Genomic DNA, 19,074 nt, shown 5'->3' on the forward strand with positions numbered 1-19,074 from the left:
AGACGCGTCCTCAGGTGCACTTTTGACCTTCCCCTGCACGAAGGGAAATCCCTCAGCCCTGGAGCCTCGCTCTGCCCCCTGGGATGATCCTGCTCCCTCCAGCCAGGGCTTTCCGTTGTGCTTGAAGATAAATCTGGTGGTTAAGATCCTGCTCCTTTTCAAAATGAAGGTCAAAACCTGATCTCAGCAGTGCCAAGTACATTTTTTTACCAACTCCAAAGGGAGATGATTTTGCCTGTGGAGGCAACACTGGACTGGTTCTTCTGATACCCAACTCAAAGAGCTGCTGCAGCAGAGCCTCCTGCCACAAAGGGACACACACGTACCGGGGATGCTTTAAAACACCTTTTCAGGGTCTGGGTTCAAAAAACTCTTACTTGCAAAAAGCAAAATCCACAAAGAGTTTACTGGAAAATTCTTGGTTAAGGCAGGTGTCCTGTCCTGTGTGGGGCATTCATTAAATGGGGAATTCAGCACTGCTAAATCCCACCCAAATGGTTCTTTCAGTTTGTTTGGTTCTGGTTCAGCAAAGCAGCTGAAGATGTGAGTGACCTGACAGCCAAAGAGCAGCAAAGGGAACCACCACAGACATGGGGTGCATTTTGAGTGGCACAGGAGCAGGCTGTGAGGTTGTGTGGACACTCTCACCTTTCCACCCCACCCCATCCCCTTTGGTCCAGCTGTTACCCCACCTGAAGATGCCAAGTGCTCCTTTGGTTTGGAGGTGTTACAGGAAAGTTTGAGAGGAAAAGATGTTTGGGTTGCTTCAAGCTAACAGAATCTTCCAGGTCAGCAAAAGGAAACTGTTTTTTTGGGGTCGCAGCTCATGTCAGTTCCATGGGATTCAAAGGCACAACAGTCAGCTGGAGAATTTCTCTCAAAGGGGAGGCAAAGGCTGGTGCAGGGGGTGGCTGTGATCCCCAGAAACCCCACTGTGCCCCTGGCCCCAGAGCTGTTCTACACACGGCTGTGGGTCTGGAAACACCACAGCGAATGGGACAAAAGGCATCTCTTCAACCCTTCTCCTTCCACCGAGAGGGGTGGGCCTGTTCTGTGGGAAACATTATCCTGGGACAGCTGTGCAGAGCAGGAGGGAGGAGGCTCCAGCAAAGAGCTGGGAAAGTGCTGGAGTCTCACTATGGAGGGTGCAGAAACAGGGGAGCTGCCTGGGAGAGGCCAAGCACAGCAGTGAGTGCTTTTCTCCCTGGCTTTGGCTCACGATCCAGGGCACAGGGATGGACTGGATGGATTAGATGGATTGTCTGGAGACTGACATACAAGTGGCAGCCTCCACATGCCCTCAGGGTCATCCCCACAGAGACCCCACTGCCTGTGGGGAGCTCTTCTGGAATGAGTGGCTTGGGGCACCTTTCTCCAAGGGGGAAAAGGAGAGGAGGCCCCAAAGATTCACCTCCTCTGGAGAGAGCGATGGAGAGCCCAAAATTGCAGGGGGAATCTAGGAACTCAGTGCTAGAAGGCAGTGAAGGTGTCCTGGTGTTGTCCCACCTGGTTGGACATCCAGAGAGATGTGCTGCCACTGCCAGACTGTGGCTGAGATGTTCCTGGAAGGGCACCCAGGGATGGAGCATTCCTGAAGGAGAAGGGCTGAAGCTCATGTCCATGTGGAGACAAAGACATCTGCACCCCTTGGGATAGCGCTGGTTATTGCTCTATTCCAAAACTGCCCCAGAGCTGCTGAATCCTCACCACGGAGAACACCAAGGGTGTCACCTTGTACCTGCACAGGGTGTGAGCAGGAGCCCTGGGAAGCAAATTCTGAGGATTCTCAGGCTCTTCCCTTGCTGTGACAGGAGGTATCTGGCACTGAGATGCCACCAGGCAGGGCAGGTCACCACACCAGACATGGCCAGGGCACGGGTCCTCCACCGCTGCTGCTGCTGGGCACAGGTGAGAATCCAGGGAAATGAGCAGCTCTGAGCAACTGAATTCCCAAAGCAGCTGCTGTGGCTGGATCAGGCTTTAAGGAGTCTCTCAGGTATCAGTTACTGTCTCATTCTCCGGCAGTTTTTGTGAATGCAAGGCCAGGGTGGTGCTTGAGATCAGAGCTTGGGAGTGGCCGAGCACAGCCCCAGGGGGTGGCCCCACAACCCCAGCACCCACCTTCCCTAAGCCCAGCCCTTCCCCAGGGCAGTGTTATCCCCACTCAGGCCACAGCCCCTTCCCAACACTCTCCTCCAAGCCATCTTCTCCCTGGGGAAAGCAGAACAGGAGCTGTGGCTGGATCAAAGAGCCACAGCATGAACTCATCCCACTCATCCCAGCCACACACGGCAGGGCAGGAGCCTCTCCAGACCCTTCACAGCAGCACAGCTTTCCCAGAGCCCCCTTTGGAATTCTGGTGCTCTGTCCCAGGCCTCATCCCCAGGGTGGGTTCCACAGCACAGAGGGTGCACAGGGGGTTATTTGACACCTGAGCAGGTCTGGGAAGTTCAGACACCTCGTGATTACTGGTGCTGCTGCTGCAGCACCAGCGTTTTTCCAGACTCCTCCAGCTGGGAACATTTAGGACATTTGGCTTTCCATAAACATTGAAAATCTATCCAACTTCAAAACTATTTTTTACTTGAACTGATGAATTTAGTTTTATTTACTGTGTGCAGAGTGGTTCTGCTTTTAGGATAAAAGCAAAAGCTGCTCAGGCTGGGCACAGCTGACACAGCAACAGGGCTGGGCAGTGTTGGGACACCTCAGAACATTCTGGACATGGGACTCATCCCAGAACACCTCCCAGCCCAACACAGACAGCCAGATCCAGCCTGAGCTGCCCACTGCCCTCCATCAGTGTTCAGCTACGTTAAAAGTCACAGGGATATTTAAAACCACGCTGCCCACAGGGCCCCTTGGAGCACAACTCCAATATTTCCACCTCGGACACCATTTCCACACCCCTCAGCTTTACCAAGATCAGCTGTGCCTCTGAGCAGCCCCAGCACTGCCAGGGAACAAGCAGAGGGCACATTTAAACACAATTATTACACTTCTCTTTGCATAGCAAAGTGAGTTTTTTGCCCAACAGGTGGGATTTAATAACTAAGGAAGGGAGAAGTACAACTATGAGGTTAAAATACGGCAGCACCTTATTCTGATTTGACCAACTTCACCTCACTTTTAACCATCTCACTGCTGGACAACTCATTTCATTTTTAACAGGCAGGCTGGCAGAAGCTCCTATTAATAAAGTAATTTGAAAATCTGGACCGCAGCTATTTTCCTTAAATGAAATCAATGGCTATATCCACTAAAATCACAGCAGAAAACAGGAAGAGCTCCAGCTCACAGCTGACTTCAACAACAGTTCTGCACAGACACATTCCCAGGCTGAATCCCCGTGCAGTTAACGCTGAACTGTGAATGTAGCACAAGGCACACTGATGTATTTTGGTCACTTTATTAAATGAGATATTAAATAGTTTAAGTTTCAACTACTAAAACAGCACTTTGAATGGTGAAAACACAGATAGTATATCATCATACTTGAATGCTTCTTCTCTTTTAAAAACACATTTCCAGTCCTTATATATATTACAAAACAGCCTTATAGGAAGAGGGGACACCTTTTCTATAGTACTTAAGATATTTAATACAGAACTGAAAAGCCATCTAGTAGAAACAAAGGCAAATCTTCACAGCTGTATGATTTCAGCAGCCAAAGCTGGTTGATGGACTGAAACATTACTATACAACTGGGACAAAACATATACCATATCACAATACTAAGCAAAAACGCTTTACATCCAAAGGAATAAACAGGTTACAAAATGTGGATAATTTAGCAGGCAAAACTGTATTACAAGCAACATTTTTGTTTGTCATCTTAAGCCATTTTTATCTAGTTAAAACATCTAAAACAAATATAAAAATGAGCCTTTTATTATCTTACTGATGTATGTTCTGTCTTTAAGTACTGGTTAAAAGCCTGATGTTATACTCAAAGCACATTGTTATGCAGCTAAAATGTCGAGTGAGAAACATAAGCAAAGTGGTCCAGGTTTTACTTCAATGCTTATCTTGGATTCCTCCTTGTGCATTAGTCTTCTGTTATCCATAGGTTTGTCCAGGATGAAATAAAATGTGCCTTTCAATGTTGCCTAAAACTTCCACATTTAAGTCTCTGAGTAAAACTCCATTTAACATTCCCAGGTTTGGTAGAAAGTATTTCTCTTATTCACAACACGTAGGAATATCGGTGAGAGTTGCCCACAGTACATTTGCCTTCAAATGTTTGTCTCAACATCTCACTTTTGTCTCTTCTAGTGCCACAACACGTCTCTCTTTGCTCCCTCCCCCAGATCAGAGTTAAACTGTAGAGCTGGCAGAGCACTAGAACACACTGAGGGTCTTTTGTGGTATCTTGTCATCAGAGAGTCCAAGACAGCAACTTGTCAGCTGGGTTTGCAGCAGCCCAACCAACCTCTGTTGTCCTCGTCACAAACCAAGTGTCAGTCACACAGCGAAACATCTGCATGTTTAGATGCAAAACTTGTCCATTCAGGGCAAGAACTCCTGCCAAGAAACTTCCCAGAAACCAAAATGATTTTAATCCATGCCAGCATCAGAAGAGTCCAGCACAATCTGGAGCCACTGCCTCCACCTGTCTCCAGAGTCCTGTGTTGTCCACACACCACTGCCTCCATGTTCCTGCCACTTACCTGTGCCCCCAGATTACCAACGGGGTTTTTTGGAGAGGGTAAGAACCAACTGAACTCTATGCAAAGGAAAGCCCTGTTTGTATTTAATAACTTCACAAGCACAACAAGTGTGGGCAAAGAGAGTGACAATGGTATAGAATAAACCTGAAATTTATCTCTGGCCTACATTAAAAAAAATCCAAAACAGAACAAAAACAAAACCCAAATCAAGGTCTTTGTGTCCTAACCCATGTTTTCACACAACTGAAGGGATGGGGAGGAGTGCATAGCCACATCTCTATCAGTAAAGTCATTTCACGCTTCTGGCAGCTCTAGAAGTCGCTCCAGCCCTTTCTCTGTACGGATTTTCAATCGGCAATGGTTGTGACACAGTAAAGGGGCTTCTCTGACAGGGTTTGTCACCGTCACCACTTTGCCCCCAAAGGACAGGAACTGAATTGTGTTGGCCCGTCCCCCATTGCCGGCAATGGGAGGAGACAGTAGCACCAGCAGGAAGGAGTTACCAGAAATGTGCTTTGTGCTGGACTCCAGAGCGAGGGATCAGCGTGTGAAGGAAAAGCATCTCCCACTCCCAGATCATCAGCTGTGATTCCATCACGTGGAACTGAAAATAAGAAATGGCAGCAGACTGGGGCAGGCCCAGTCGTGTTTAAGGCTGGATGCACAGTTCCCTGTGCCTCACAAGGTTCAGAGCAGTAGTAGTTACGAATATTGCACTCAGTTCTGTTTCAGAGAGGATTTTCAGCTCCTGTTCCATTCAGCACAGATGACCCACGAAGGAAACTAGACTATTTCTGTTACAACGTTCCCACTAATAGAAAGAAAATGGGTAAGCAGAAAAGTATTCCATAATTTGAGGAATCAACTCTAATCAAGAACTCAGCTGTTTACAATTCACATATGTCAGACTGAACATACAGACCTGCAGTCCTTCCTAAGCTTCCCAAAGCTTTGCAGCCACGAAAAGCCAGCGTAGGAGTTTAGACAGGAAACCTGTGGAGATGCTACTGTAACGGGAGGACTTGTTTTCACTGAAAACAACTTGTTATCTCCTGTACTCAACATATGTAAGAAGATTCTAGGCAACATCACTGACAACAGGGAAAACATCGTGTCCTATTTAAACAAAGCTGAAACACTAATATGGAACGTGGTATTTAAGGGGAGCAACCAAACTATTCTTTTTAATTTTTTTTTTTTTTTACAGTTGAGTTCTGTTAGGCCATTGATTCCTAAAAAAATAAAAGTTCTTTCTCTGATTTTAACAATCCTTTAGGCTTTTAGTGCAAAATCACATTGATTTCCCTTGGGAAGGCCCTGGATTTTTGCCTCTCATTGGGGGTGGTGCTCGTTGTAGGGGTGGTGGCTGCATCCCACCAGACACTGACTGATACATTCCTCTCACATCTATGGCTGGGTAGTTGGAAGGATTCATGATTAAATTTGGAGGCTTTGGCATCATGAGGTGGCCCATGGCTTGCTGGTAGGACATCTGCTGCTGCTGCTGCTGGTTGTACTGGTGCTGGAGCCGCCTGTTCATCAGGATCCTCTGGACACAACCGATTAACTGTGGAGGGAAAGCAGAGCTGGCTGAGTGCACCACCCGTCCCCCTGCTCCCAGGATCAGGTTCAGAGCTGAAATCAATTTGTTAGGGACAGCATGGCTGGGGGATAAAGCCCCATTGTTATCACCATCCCTAATGTGATGGCATTCAGCAGCCCATTACTGGAGAAACCATTTAGTAACAGCATTTAGGGCTCAGTTCTCCCGAAGACTCGGCTATTGTGTTGCAGGCAGCATTTAGGTGAGTTGCCATGGCAACGAGTACTCTACTGTGAAATTATTCCCAGGTATAAGTTACATCATCATTTGTCAGGTACCATTCATCTTCCCTTTGAAAGTCCAGCCTGTGGACTGTCAGTGTTTGTCTGCCTGGGAGAAAAACTCTTCCCTCTGACATCATCGGGGCAACTTTCAGATTCTGCAAAGTAATTTCAAGCTAAAACAACATTACCAACACTTTCTAAGATGTGTTTCCTAAGTGGCTGGCTGAGCTCTGGGAATCAGATTTCTCTTTACGCCTCATGACCTCGCAGCAAAGCCCTTCAGCTCAAAAACCTGGCGAGTGGCTTTTTTATGAACTTCTCCCGTGTCTCCCTCACTGAGGCTGAGCAATCAACTCCAGCACGCTGCTGACCATTCTGTGAGGGATATTTATGTGCCTAAACATACACTTGTGGTTCAGGACAAGATCCTCATTCAAACCCTGACAGTAGATAAATAAATGTAAGATATTTTACCATCTGCTGTTTCCCGAGGACGTCGTTGTAAATGGCTTCTCGGCGCTTCACATCCAGCTCCTGGCTGGCCTGTCTGTTCAGGGCCAGGGCCTGCACCTGGCTCTCTGTCAGGGTTAAGTTTTCTTTCCACTGAAAAGCAAAAAAAACCAAAACCTTCTTGGCACTGGTGGTTTGAACAGAAGCCTGATGGTAGCTGAGGCCCTGGGTCATGTTCGCAGTTGCACCAAGAATTAAACCAGCCCAACTTCCAGTCAGTGCAAAACTACTTCACCAGAACCAGGAGTAATTATTAGCTCTTCTAACTGGCAATTAGCAGTTAGTCCACAAAATACAGTAACTACTGGCTTGTAAGTGCTGATTTCTAGAAAAAACCAGCATTTTCAGCATTTTCAGAGCATGGCAAATACTTATGGCTCTAAACTGCCCCTCCTATAAGGCTCTGTGCCAGCTAAACACCACCAAGGTTACTGCTGCAGGGATAAAGATCACTACCAACTGGAAATGATGCTCATTAACAATGCAATTCATTAGCTGGATGACCATTTGCAGTAGCAGTATCTTTGTCTGATAATATTTAGTGTTTTCCACTCCTGATCTAAGCCCAGGGTTATCCACTGCACTCACTATGGCTGCAATGATGTCTTCAAGGGGCTGGATTCTTGCTGCAGCCACACTGTTGGTTGCTTCCACCACCTTCTCTCTTCCCTGATTAATGAGGTCCTGAGAAAACACCAGAACATCAGTTATAAAGCACAGAAACAACCAACACATTTCTTTCCCAACCTTCTTTAATCTTTCTCTTGTACATACCTAGACTTCAATTACCTTTCTGCTCTCAATTTGCCCAAGTCAATGAGTCTAAGCTGCCACCCATCTGAATTTCAGCACAGATCAGTTGAACAACATGTATAAACCTGGCAATTTGTAGACAGCATTTGTAAAAACCTATTTTTATACCCACAGGTTTTCAGACCAGGATGAGAATACTAGAAACCCAGGCAAATTTTCTACCACACAGACTTGAAGATGTTACAATTTCAAAGTGGTAATTAAAGTCTACAAAGAATGCAGGTGATACTCCAGAATCCTGACAATCTGCCCAGGTATAGGTTTATATACATGCAAGTTAAATTTCAATAAAGCTACATACAAAAAAACCCAAACAAAACCAAAAACAACCCCAAACCTCCAAACCATTAAAATATAAAGACATTTCAGACTGACATTATCCACAATTTGTGTCAGAAAACCCCTGCAGCAACACAGGAGTGCTGTGCTCCTTACCTCCAGCTGTTGGTTACTCATTGCTGACAGAGCACCCAAATTGTAAGGAATATATGTCTGAGAGCTGAAATTTGTGGGCATCGTGGTGGTCCCTGTTGGCATGTTGAAACGCATGGTGATGCCCTGAAAAACACAAAGTGCACTTGTCACTCACCCTGAGAATTCTCTACCAACCACACAGCCCCTAGAGAGAGCCACAGGCCCTCAACATTGATCATGCAGGTTTCCAAACCTCAGCTCAGAACCCCAATTCAGTCACAGAGGAGCCCAAGTTCCAGTCTTGAATAATCTCTGAGTTTAGCTTGTCAATATTTGATGTATCAATGACCGTGGCTTATATTAGTACAGCTTAAGTTGGTAAAGATAATTTTTTTATATTGAAAACCCACTACTTAATGTTGAGTTTGACCAGCCTGCAATGAAATTCTGAAGAAGTGAAATGCACAGTTTATTAGCAGGAATGTAAAGCTCACTGCCCATTTGGATTTCTCACAGGGTAACTTCAGATTTTATTCTTATCTTCCTATTTCTTTTCCCTCCCCAAACCTTTTCATCAGTTCACTCAAGGTGGTCAGTGACAATTTATACACCGTCTTTTAGTAATTTTAGTGGAAGGCTTTTGAGGGTGCCTGACCCATTGAAACTCAAAAGGTAATTTGGGGTAACACCAACAAATATGAAAGAGAATTTCAACCTTGGTGGCATCTCATTAACTTCTCTTATGATCCTGCCAAGGGTAAAGGCACAGCTTTGGGGCACCCCACACCCCCAATTAGTGGGGATAAATCACCATCAACCCTCTCTGATACAATACAGGGCATGGGCCAACAAAATGGGAACTGAGTTGCACCTAATTGTAATTTCACTGATTTCTCTTGTTTTATTAGCTATTGTTTTATATGTTAATGTGTGTATTAGCTAAGGAAGGTAACACTGTCACACAGAGCCCCTCAAATGGGAAAAGAGGGATTAAACAGGACATCAGCTGAGTTTTAGCATAAATTAGAAAAAAAATGCAGGTGTAAAAGTAACTTGCAATTAAAGTAACAAAGCAAATACACAGAAATAACCAGCATTGAAGGAGCAAAAAAGACACACTATCTCCATTTTTCCTATGTCAAAATTTGCTTTATATCTTGGTCTATAACAAAATTTAATTACTCCAAGACAAACTGAAAAGGTAATTGGGATACTTGGAAAGGTTATTCTCATAGATATAATCAATTAAACAGCTTTACCTTCTTTTCTGCTTCGTATTCTGCCCAGGCTGCCTTCCTCTCTTCTTCAGTGAGCTCTTCTTCCTCCTTATGGTCCAGGAGTGAATCATGTTCGTGGTACCCAACGATGTACTCCTTGTTGATCTGGAGCAGCTCTGCCAGGATGGTGTCCTGTTCAAAGGAGGAGATAAAGGAGGAGTCACTCAGCAGCTCTGCCCTGTTTGCTCCCTCCCCATTCCACACACAGCACTCCACAGCACAATAAAACTTGAAAATCATTTAAAAGTACAATTTTCCTCAGAGGGAGAACAATGGATTAACAGTCTGTTGCAGAGATGACAATCCAGACACTTAATAAACCACAGGAATGCACTCAGATTCCACAACAATAAATGCACCTAAAAAGAATGGAATGTGCTCGGTGGCTTTTCCTTTGTTTAGGCTGCACAGCAGACAGGACCCATCAATAAATCTGCATTTATTACACATAAACAGCATCTCTACAGCTTTCAAACACTGAGCAGTACTTTGGGCCCAACATGTCCAATATTATTAAGTAAAACCTTTTTGTCTGGAAGTCAAAGTGATGCTGCAAAAGATGAAGAAAAAGATCCCTACAGGACTACGAAAAACTGCTCCTGCTGCACCTCAGGAGCTCCTTTTCTAAGGTCATTATTGAACTGGGCTTTTTACATGACTTGTGTGGCTGATGAGCTTCAGGAATCAAGGAAGCTCCAACACACCTCAGCATTCAGGCTAAAATTCCTAATATGAAAACATCACTGAACCACTCCTGAGAGGAATTACAGGCCAGGAGTTGAGTCCTTCCAGCCCCTCCACATCCAGTCCATCCCACCAATCTCAGCTGAACAATGACTGAAAAAAGCTCCCACAAACAGATTTTTGCAGCCACTCTGGGAACTGCATGTGGAAGTCCTGCCCAGGGGTTCTGTCAGAGCAGTTCCACAAAGCTGTTTGTTTCTGTGTGTTTGAAAAGTTAATTACATTAACCAATTATCAATGAGCTGCTCTTTGTCCCACCCTGCTCCTATCTGGTGTGAATCACTGTCTTCATCACCAGCTCCTCCCAGAATATCCCGGGTGTGGGCACAGAGCACAACAACATGGCAAACCCACAGCCTAATCTCAAATATAAACTGACTCAGAGAAAAAGAATTAAGTAATGGAACAAGTTATTCTTTCCCCTAAAATTTATTCTTACCTAAGTGCAACTCTTCCCTTATCTCTACTAATGGTCCCCACAGGAGGTTAAACAGGGAACTAAAATCCAAAAAGTCCTGGCAAAGGAAAACATGGATTTGCCACTTCACAGATGTGTTCTCACAAACTGCAGTTGTGCTTTAGCATCCACTCAGATGCTAATTTGAATTCTCCACTGGTTTCATGCAGTAAAACTTCTATTCATTCAAAATGTGAGAAAAAGTGTCTTGGTTTGCTCCGCCTTAAAAATTTGGTCTTTTAATGAGTATCTTCCTTTCATAGTGTCAATTACACTGAGGGGAAATTCTTCAGCCAGCTCATTATAGGAAGTGTTGTATCAATTATGGATTTTATTGTGCTCCCTGCTATTTAGCTCCACTCCAAGTGGCCAGCACCGCTCTACACTAAAAACCTAGAATATGTTTAAACAGACCCAGATTGATTATACAGCACAGAACTCCTGCTGATGGCCACCACTCACTTTTGGCAGCATGGGGGTGTCCCTCTTCTTCTTCTTCTCCGAGTTGGGGTCATCCAGCAGGTCTGGCTCAAAGGTGTAGAGCTCGGTGAGCTCGTTCATGGTGAAGTGCCGCTCCACCTGCTGCTGGTCCACCACCCTGAAGGACAGCGACTGCTTCGTCACCTGCCGGTCATAGATCTTGTCCTCCATGGTTCCCTGAACACAAACACAGCCACACTTAGAGATAGAAAAAAGCCAAAACAACAACCCAGCAGTTCTGTTTGCCTTGTTTCCATGACCAAGTTTCTACCACTTTCAAGCTCTTTGTTTGCTGAGCAATAAAAGACAAAACCTGCTGGAAGCAGCACAGCAGGAGCTGTGCATGGGACAGATGTCATCTAGCTGTTGACTAGAGGAAAAAAATTGGTCTTTTAGTGGTGTTTTTAAGAGATTCAGTTTTGCTTCAATTCCCCAAAGTAGGATTATGACCAAAAAAATGGCAATTTTCACAGCATGTACCTTATTTTGCTGCTTTGAGCAGCCTGTAAAAAGGAAAACAGATACCATATCACTGTGGTGGAGGGGAGGCAGTCAAGTCTAATTCACCACAGCTGTGTACAAAAAAAATTAGATCTTTGATGACAAAAAGGAAAATTACTTATTTTTTGAAAAAAAAGATGACTGAGAAGGACAAGAACAGCACAGCCCGTTCTGAACAACGTAATTTAAAAAGGAATCAACAGTTCAAAAGTGCACAGAGAAACTACAAAAATAAACAGAAGCCTGAAGAAAAACCCTATTTCTGACAGTAACATGTCCCAGACAAGGATCTGCTCCAGCTGGGATGGAAAGAGTGCCTGGATCAAGGGTTAAGTGCTACTGGGAAAGGTCTCCAAGGCTCCTCTGTCACATCTGAGGAACCAGAAGCTGAAGCAAGGCATTTCCTAACAGAAATAACGACCTTACATAAAGCACAGAGCAGTGTCCACCCGAGTTATTACCCATCTTTAATATCTGTAGGGTGTGATATGAGTTTTCCAGTGAGGACTGGATGCCTTTTTATAAAAACAAGCTTGAATCCCCATGGTTTCACTGCAGCTGGACCATCAGGGTCTGCAGAAGGAGCTGCCCTGGGCAGGGCGATTCCCTAACAACACCACCATCCTCTGCAGAGACTGCTCCATTCACAGTTTTTAAGGGTGTGCAAATTAAAAAGGCTGAGACTCCTGTTCTGAGTCTGGGTCTGGACATGTGAATTCACTGCTGCAATTCTAGAATTTGGGTTACACAAAGTGTCAGACAAGGAGGACTTTACAGGAAATAATGTGTCATTTATTTTACCATTCTTTCCTTCGTGAGCTGCTTCAGTGGCCAAACGCTGCTCCAGATCAGAGCTGGAATATGACTGGATCAACTTGGGTCACCACAGACTCCAACACCAGCCCAAACAGGTCCAACCCTCACAGTCCTGGCTCCCAAATTTGATAGCAGGATGAAACAGCACAGAAACTGCAGCCAGAAACGTACCTGAGCCAAAAACCTGTACACAAACACAGGCTTGTTCTGCCCAAAGCGATAAACCCTGAAGATGCTCTGGATGTCATAGGAGGGGTTCCAAGAGGCATCAAAGATGATGACTCTGTTAGCAGCCACCAGGTTTATTCCCAGGGAACCTGCTTTAGTGGATATGATAAACAAGCGGCCTCTGGAACAGAGGAAAATTGCAAAGTTTGAGTATTTTGGAAAATAACTGTTGCTCCTGTGTTGCTGGGTTACTGTGGAGTTGCTCATACACTGAAACAACTCTAAAACTTCATTAAAAGAATGGATTTTAGCATAAAACAGATGCAGATTTTACAAGAACAACACTTTTAGCAAAACATACACTCCCAAAAATACACATCAAGGCCTTTTGCAAATTAGCTGTTAAGAAAAACTGGCGGGGAAGAAAAAACTTTGGGGTTTGCATTTTCAAGTTCTAATGAAATCAGTTATATCAAATTAAACCATAATTTTAAACAGGCAGATTCCATGCCATTGAAACTCATTCCTGGCCTGCAAACTTTCAGGGTAACTCTCTTTGATTTATCTGGGGTTTTTGACATTTTGACATATCTTATGTCTCTGATATATCCGGGTTTTTAGAGATTCAAAAAAATCTCACTCAGGTTCACCCTGGAATCAGTTCTTGACAGACACCTGAGAGAATAAACTATTTAAAAGTATTAATACTGGATTAGTTCTTGAACTTTTAGTAATTGAACTTTTTTTCCCCTGCACATTATAAGTGACTACATCCTGATTACGTATTTTATTTGTTAAACAAAACTAGGAAGGTGAAGCTCCTTAACTTCATTCAAATACAAGTTTGTGCCTCTCTATTTAAATCAGACTTGAAAGTCCCATTTTGGAGGAGCAGTGGAGGGCTGGGAGCCAATTCTGGAGGCAGTTAAAGGAGTTTAATTTGCTCCTCAGTGGCCCAGGGACTGCAGCCTCCTGGCCACACCCTTCCTAGGTCTGTGCATCCTTTAAAAACACTCTGTCTGATTTAAATTGTTAACAATCTAAAGGACAATCAAAAGAGCAAGGAAACATTGCTGAGTCCAATGGGATTAATTTTACTGAAGTCAGTAACATTGCTGCACATTTTCTGTGTGAGTTCTGATCATCATTTGCCTGGTTCCTAAGGTCTATAAGCTAACAAAAGAAATAATAAATAGGGAACAAAAGAAAGAAAAAGGGAAAAATAAAGCATATATATCTCAGGAGAGATCTCACCTCACATTAGTTTCGTCATTAAACTCCTCAGCCCATTTCTTTCTGGACTGAGCTGTGGTTGAGCCATCCAAGCGATAATAATCAATATTTCTGAACCATTTTCCTTCACCTGTAAATGCAACAGCCAAGTTATGAAAATGCTGATGGTGTAAATAACCAGACTGGTAACCAATTGGAATTTAAAGACAGAAATTTATAATTAAAAAAAAACCAAACAGTTCTGAGGTTAAATTTAAATTTAATTGTGTGAAAATACCTGAGCTTTTTTTTTTTTGGCAGGAGGAAGTCCTCTTATTTTTCACACTTTCTAGCTGTATTTATAATTTGCAGAGCTTTGCCTTAACTTGGAGCCCTAGTTAATTTTACAAGTCCCAAAGATGTTGTTACATCTCATCTTTAGGTGCTGCAGCCCTAATTGCACTGTTCCAGTTGAGCCAGGTAGGTTCACCTACAGCACCAGTGTAAGTCTCCCACATAAGCAGCATTGATAAAGTCAGTGCTCCAAAGGAGATTTCAAAGGTCAAACTCATTTTGGAACTGAAATCCAGCAAAATTTCTGGCTTTAATTACCCTGTGAGTTACAGCAACTTTTTGTCAGATTTTTTACAGCAACAATTTTACAGCAAAAATTCTTACAGCAATTTTTTGTCAGGGGAAAAGAATGATTACAGCTGATGGAGGATTTTCTTCTCTCCCCAGCTCACTGTAACCTTCCATCTTCTCTGGCCATCATTTTGTACACAAAATTAATATCCCTGAGCCATCAAGCATCAAGAAAACAACTTTTTTGGGAGCAGCACTGCTCAATTCAATCCATTGTGGGAGGCAGATTGGTGAGTTCTGTCAGGAAAGGTGAATCTTGCCATGATCTAATTTTGCTGGCCAGAACTATCACACATGAAAAACCCCAACCTCCTTAAAATCTCAGAATAAAGACACAACTCCTCAAAAAGACACCTTGTAATGTGTGACGTGACAAAATTCAGAATAGGAAGCAGCAGGCAGGAACCATAAACCTGTGAGAGGCAGATACTGGAGATCTCCAGTCACTGCCACTGAGCCACTGTTCCCTTATCTCTAAAAGTGCAAACACGTGGAAGAGATGGATGAGAGACTGGAAAGGAAAGGCAGACTTGAAGGAATTCTTCAACCCACAAGTCCTGGGAATAAACTCTGGCTAAGGAGGAACAGCATCCTCAGGAGCTCTGGGAACACCCCAGCGAGGAATTCCATGCCATTTGAGCATCACTAGGATAATAATTAATTCAATATTTGCTCCCTTATGAAATCCATAAGCCAAACTGCTGCTGTGCATATAAAGCCTAAATTCGCATTTTCCATGTTTTACACGCTGGTTTAAAGCTGCCTCCTTTTGTTTCACTCTCTCTCTCTCTGAGGAGGAAGGATCAGGATTTGCCATGCACCAGAATTTAACATCATTTTTGTGCAGAATTTAACAAAATGCCTTCTCTCAGATATGAACATTTAATCTGCTTAGGCTACTCTCTGAAATCAGTGTTCATAATGGGACAGCAGAGAGCTCCTGCAGGGGAGCCCAATAACCCTGCCAGCCTCAGGAACAGTCCAAGCATCCAATATCCTAATGAAAACACTGATTCCAAACCCATTCCACTGAATAGACACTTGTGACAGAGTTCTGAGCACTGCAGCTGTTGAAGAAGACACTCACCTTTGTAGATAGAAGGCTTTTCTCTCTCAGATTTCTCCCTGTTAGCCAGCTCCAGGAAATCTTCAATCAAATCCAGAGATATTAGGGACTGGCTGAACACTAGGCTGAAAAAAGTAAGAGGGAAACCCAAAATTAATCTCAGGAATATTTAAATTATTGTACTGCTTCATTTTTGTTCCTTCCTCCCTCTGATACAAACTTTTAGACAAACAGAGCAAGACTTCAGTGGAGCACAGGCAGGTGTGGGAAGATCCCTGACAAAAATGAGTGTACCATGCTTGTCTGCTTCAGAAAACAGCCCCAGCAGAATGAAGAGTGGGTGGGGAACACTCCCAGACTAATGTAATCCTGAAGTCTTTAATGACATGTCCAGAACTTACACTTTGTCTCCCAGCTCCTCTGCCATTCGAAGAATTTCAAAGAGCAGCACCATTTTCCCAGAATGTTCCAACACCTCAGCATCTGCATCAGTGACAAAATCTTTGTACCAGTCTGGAGCTGGACTACCAGGATTGGAAGAGGATGTAGCTTTGCCTATTAAAAAAAACAAAGAAAAAGAAATAAAAATCAAAGATGAGAACATGGTCTTCATTTAAATGCTCTGAATGTCTGAACTACAGAATTGTTCCCTCATTATTACACTTAACTGGTATGAAAAAGAGTTAAGGAGACAAAGGAAAAACAGCCTTTGCACTATCAGCAATTACAAGAGTTAAATATTTAAGGGATGCAGAGACAGAATCTCACCCTGCCTATGACATAATTCCTTTAACACATTTAATCTCTGTGTGTAAATGTTTTACACACACACCCTCCACTCACAGCACATTTACAAGATGTTGCCATTGGGATGGGGGCAAAAAAAAAAATTCTCACCTGAACTGTCCCAGAAATTTTAAATTACTTAGGGAAAGAGATTAGACACACATGAAATAACAGAATTAGAAAATTATCTATTATACCAGATACAAGACAAAAGTTAGATTATTACAGGGAAAAAAAATTAAATGTGCAGCTGTAAGGAGTTTGAGTAACAGCTTTAAAAAGGTCTTGTATTCCTGCTGCACTGGATCTGCTTGCTCAGCATCCAATTCAAATTCCAGATGCAACAAATTATGACAGCTATATTTCCTAATCTTTCCATTAATCTTCCAGGTTATATAATTTTGTTCTTCTGAATTAAAGAATTTCACTGTGAAACTTCCCTGCCTCAAAACCCCCCAGTTCTAAGTTGATGCCCCCTGTTTTTTCAGGATAAATACATAATTAGAAGTAGCAGGAGCTGTAACTGGGAATTAGGGAATTTGCCATTCTGCCATACAGCAGAATTTCTGACAGCTCTCTCAAATTGCCTTTTGCAAAACAAAGCTGCCTCTTGATTTCATCACTCTGTGTTATCCTCACCTTCATCTGACTTTGTTGATGCAGGGTTGTTTGTAAGATCTTCTACATTTCCTTCCCCACCTCCACGAGATCTTGAATTCCAGACTTTAATGACTTCAACATCATTATCACTGCCACTTCCACTTGAGCTACACTCTTTCCTCACCTTTTTCCCCTTGGATTTTTTTTTCCTAAAAAGCAACATTATACAAACCATTATTATTTTTTTTTAAAACCCACATAAGAAGAAAGAAAACATATCTTAACAGACACATAAAATACAAAATAAACATTCACTTTACAGAAATCAGTTCTACAGGGGAAACAACACCAGCAAACTAAATAAAAGGTCAATTACTTGGCATAATCATCAGAACTTAAGCTCATGGAAGTTTCGTCGGAATCTGAAGCTATGAAGTCATCCATGCTGTCTTCATCAAAATAGCCCTCAAAAGAGAAAAAAATTGAAATTATTAACTGTGTTCACCCAGCAGCTTTTATTAAACCTTCAGCCATCTGCTTACTCTTCATTTAAACAATGCTAAGTTCTACAAAGGCCTGGCCTTGCAAAATGTTTTAAGAATGACAACATACCCAGCAAGAAAAATATGACAAAACCAGCAGCAAAATGACCCCACAGCAACAAAGGTTTCCATTAATTTGATGAAACTTTACCTAGAGTTTGGCAGAGCTTATTTGGAAAGTTCTCAAGTGAGAGTATTTTGATATATCTAATTTACCTTATTTTCTTTGCTAATATAGTCCAGCTGCAAACACCAAGGGTGAGTCCAGATTCTGCTCAACATCTGGAAATCCTGGAATAGTTTAGCTCCAGCTTTGCCTCTTCCACCTTCATTGCCACCACCTACACCTGACAATAAAGTTCAGGTTTTAGAGTGAGCCCTGAAGTGAGTTTGCCACATTCTGCTCCCCTTTGAAGAGCCCAGCAGTGCAGATCTGAGTGTTCTTTCCAGCTGCACATCATACTGCAACATCTCTTGTAAAAGGGCTCAAATTACTCACTCACAGCCATTTTTTCTCCTAGTTAAAGTTGTCAAAATTAGATTTTCTCCTTTTTCTTGATAATGAGAAACATGAATATATATTTTTTACATAAAAGCACATTGCTCCTCAGTACAGGAATGTACACAAATCTTCTTAAAAAGACAGACATGTCTATTTAGGTTTTGTAAAAGCAGCCCAAGGTGGAAAACACAAAATAAGATTTGCATGTAGGTCTCAATGAATCTAACTAATCTAAGCTACTTTTAATGACCTGTAATGCTGCAGTATTATACTACAAAAAAATCCCTAAAAAAACCCAGCCTATTTGTTTGTTGTCCAAGCTCTTCAGTGCATAGGACAATGTTCAAAAAGTTGACTTTCACCTCCCAACTGTGGCAAAATGCCCCTTTTATTAAATGCCATCAGAGCTGCAGGCACATACCTGTCAAATGATCCAGGTAATACTGGTACAGCTTGCACTGGATTGGGGTCATCCTCACCTCGAGCACGTACTCGTATTTGGGGGGCAGGAACTTGGTTAATGCTGTGTAATCCTTCCTCTGCAATTTAACAACAGTGCTTCAGTCACAGAAATATGGTTTCTGACCTGAGAGATGCAGGACTTGTGGCACCCCAAAGGACAAAGCACCATGGATCGGTGATGGTGATTGTGGTGTTTTCCAGCCCCCAAGGAGGAAAATCAGCCCAGGAAATAAAATTCACTACAGACTCTGCAGCAGAAATCCCACTTAGACCAAAGTCTATGACCTGCTAAGCCCATCCCCAGTTCCAAGTCCTTGCAAAGTTCATTACAACTCCAGGTGCTCTAAGAACTACTTTTGGGGTTTATTTTAGAATACTACAACCAGATTTTATTTCTATTTTGGGTTTTTTTGCCTCTGACACTGCTCTGTGTCTCCACTCACCCAATGAGCACAAGAGAGAGCTGCCCTCTATGGACAGGGTCTGCTCTGCACAGGGCTGGGAGAAAATCCAGTTGAGCTCCATCCAAAGCTTTTTTTATTTAAGATCTATAAAGTAGCAAATTCTTCACCCTTTTGAACC

At 43.1% G+C, this 19,074-nt stretch overlaps 1 protein-coding gene across 9 annotated transcripts in view; it reads right to left on the minus strand.

Annotated features, from left to right (window-relative positions):
* Positions 1–3,393: 3,393 nt before the first annotated feature.
* Positions 3,394–19,074, minus strand: part of ATRX (ATRX chromatin remodeler) — a 64,252-nt gene continuing 48,571 nt past the window's right edge. For 8 of the 9 annotated variants that reach the window (XM_086850117.1, XM_086850120.1, XM_086850118.1 and 5 more), the window contains 14 exons: positions 18,452–18,569; positions 17,745–17,875; positions 17,363–17,451; positions 17,026–17,195; positions 16,002–16,155; positions 15,622–15,725; positions 13,932–14,040; positions 12,681–12,858; positions 11,175–11,369; positions 9,494–9,643; positions 8,256–8,378; positions 7,596–7,691; positions 6,972–7,100; positions 3,394–6,237 (listed from right to left, as the gene is read on the minus strand). In XM_086850117.1, coding sequence (XP_086706243.1) covers positions 5,962–6,237; positions 6,972–7,100; positions 7,596–7,691; positions 8,256–8,378; positions 9,494–9,643; positions 11,175–11,369; positions 12,681–12,858; positions 13,932–14,040; positions 15,622–15,725; positions 16,002–16,155; positions 17,026–17,195; positions 17,363–17,451; positions 17,745–17,875; positions 18,452–18,569 — 2,022 coding nt within the window. In that variant the 3' untranslated portion in view covers positions 3,394–5,961. Of the gene's footprint in view, positions 6,238–6,971; positions 7,101–7,595; positions 7,692–7,781; positions 7,886–8,255; positions 8,379–9,493; positions 9,644–11,174; positions 11,370–12,680; positions 12,859–13,931; positions 14,041–15,621; positions 15,726–16,001; positions 16,156–17,025; positions 17,196–17,362; positions 17,452–17,744; positions 17,876–18,451; positions 18,570–19,074 lie in introns of all 9 variants that reach the window. The other variant, XR_015276160.1, reaches the window with a different exon arrangement.

The sequence above is a fragment of the Cyanistes caeruleus genome, chromosome 14 (assembly GCF_971803275.1).
Source record: "Cyanistes caeruleus chromosome 14, bCyaCae1.hap1.1, whole genome shotgun sequence".
Taxonomy (NCBI): domain Eukaryota; kingdom Metazoa; phylum Chordata; class Aves; order Passeriformes; family Paridae; genus Cyanistes; species Cyanistes caeruleus.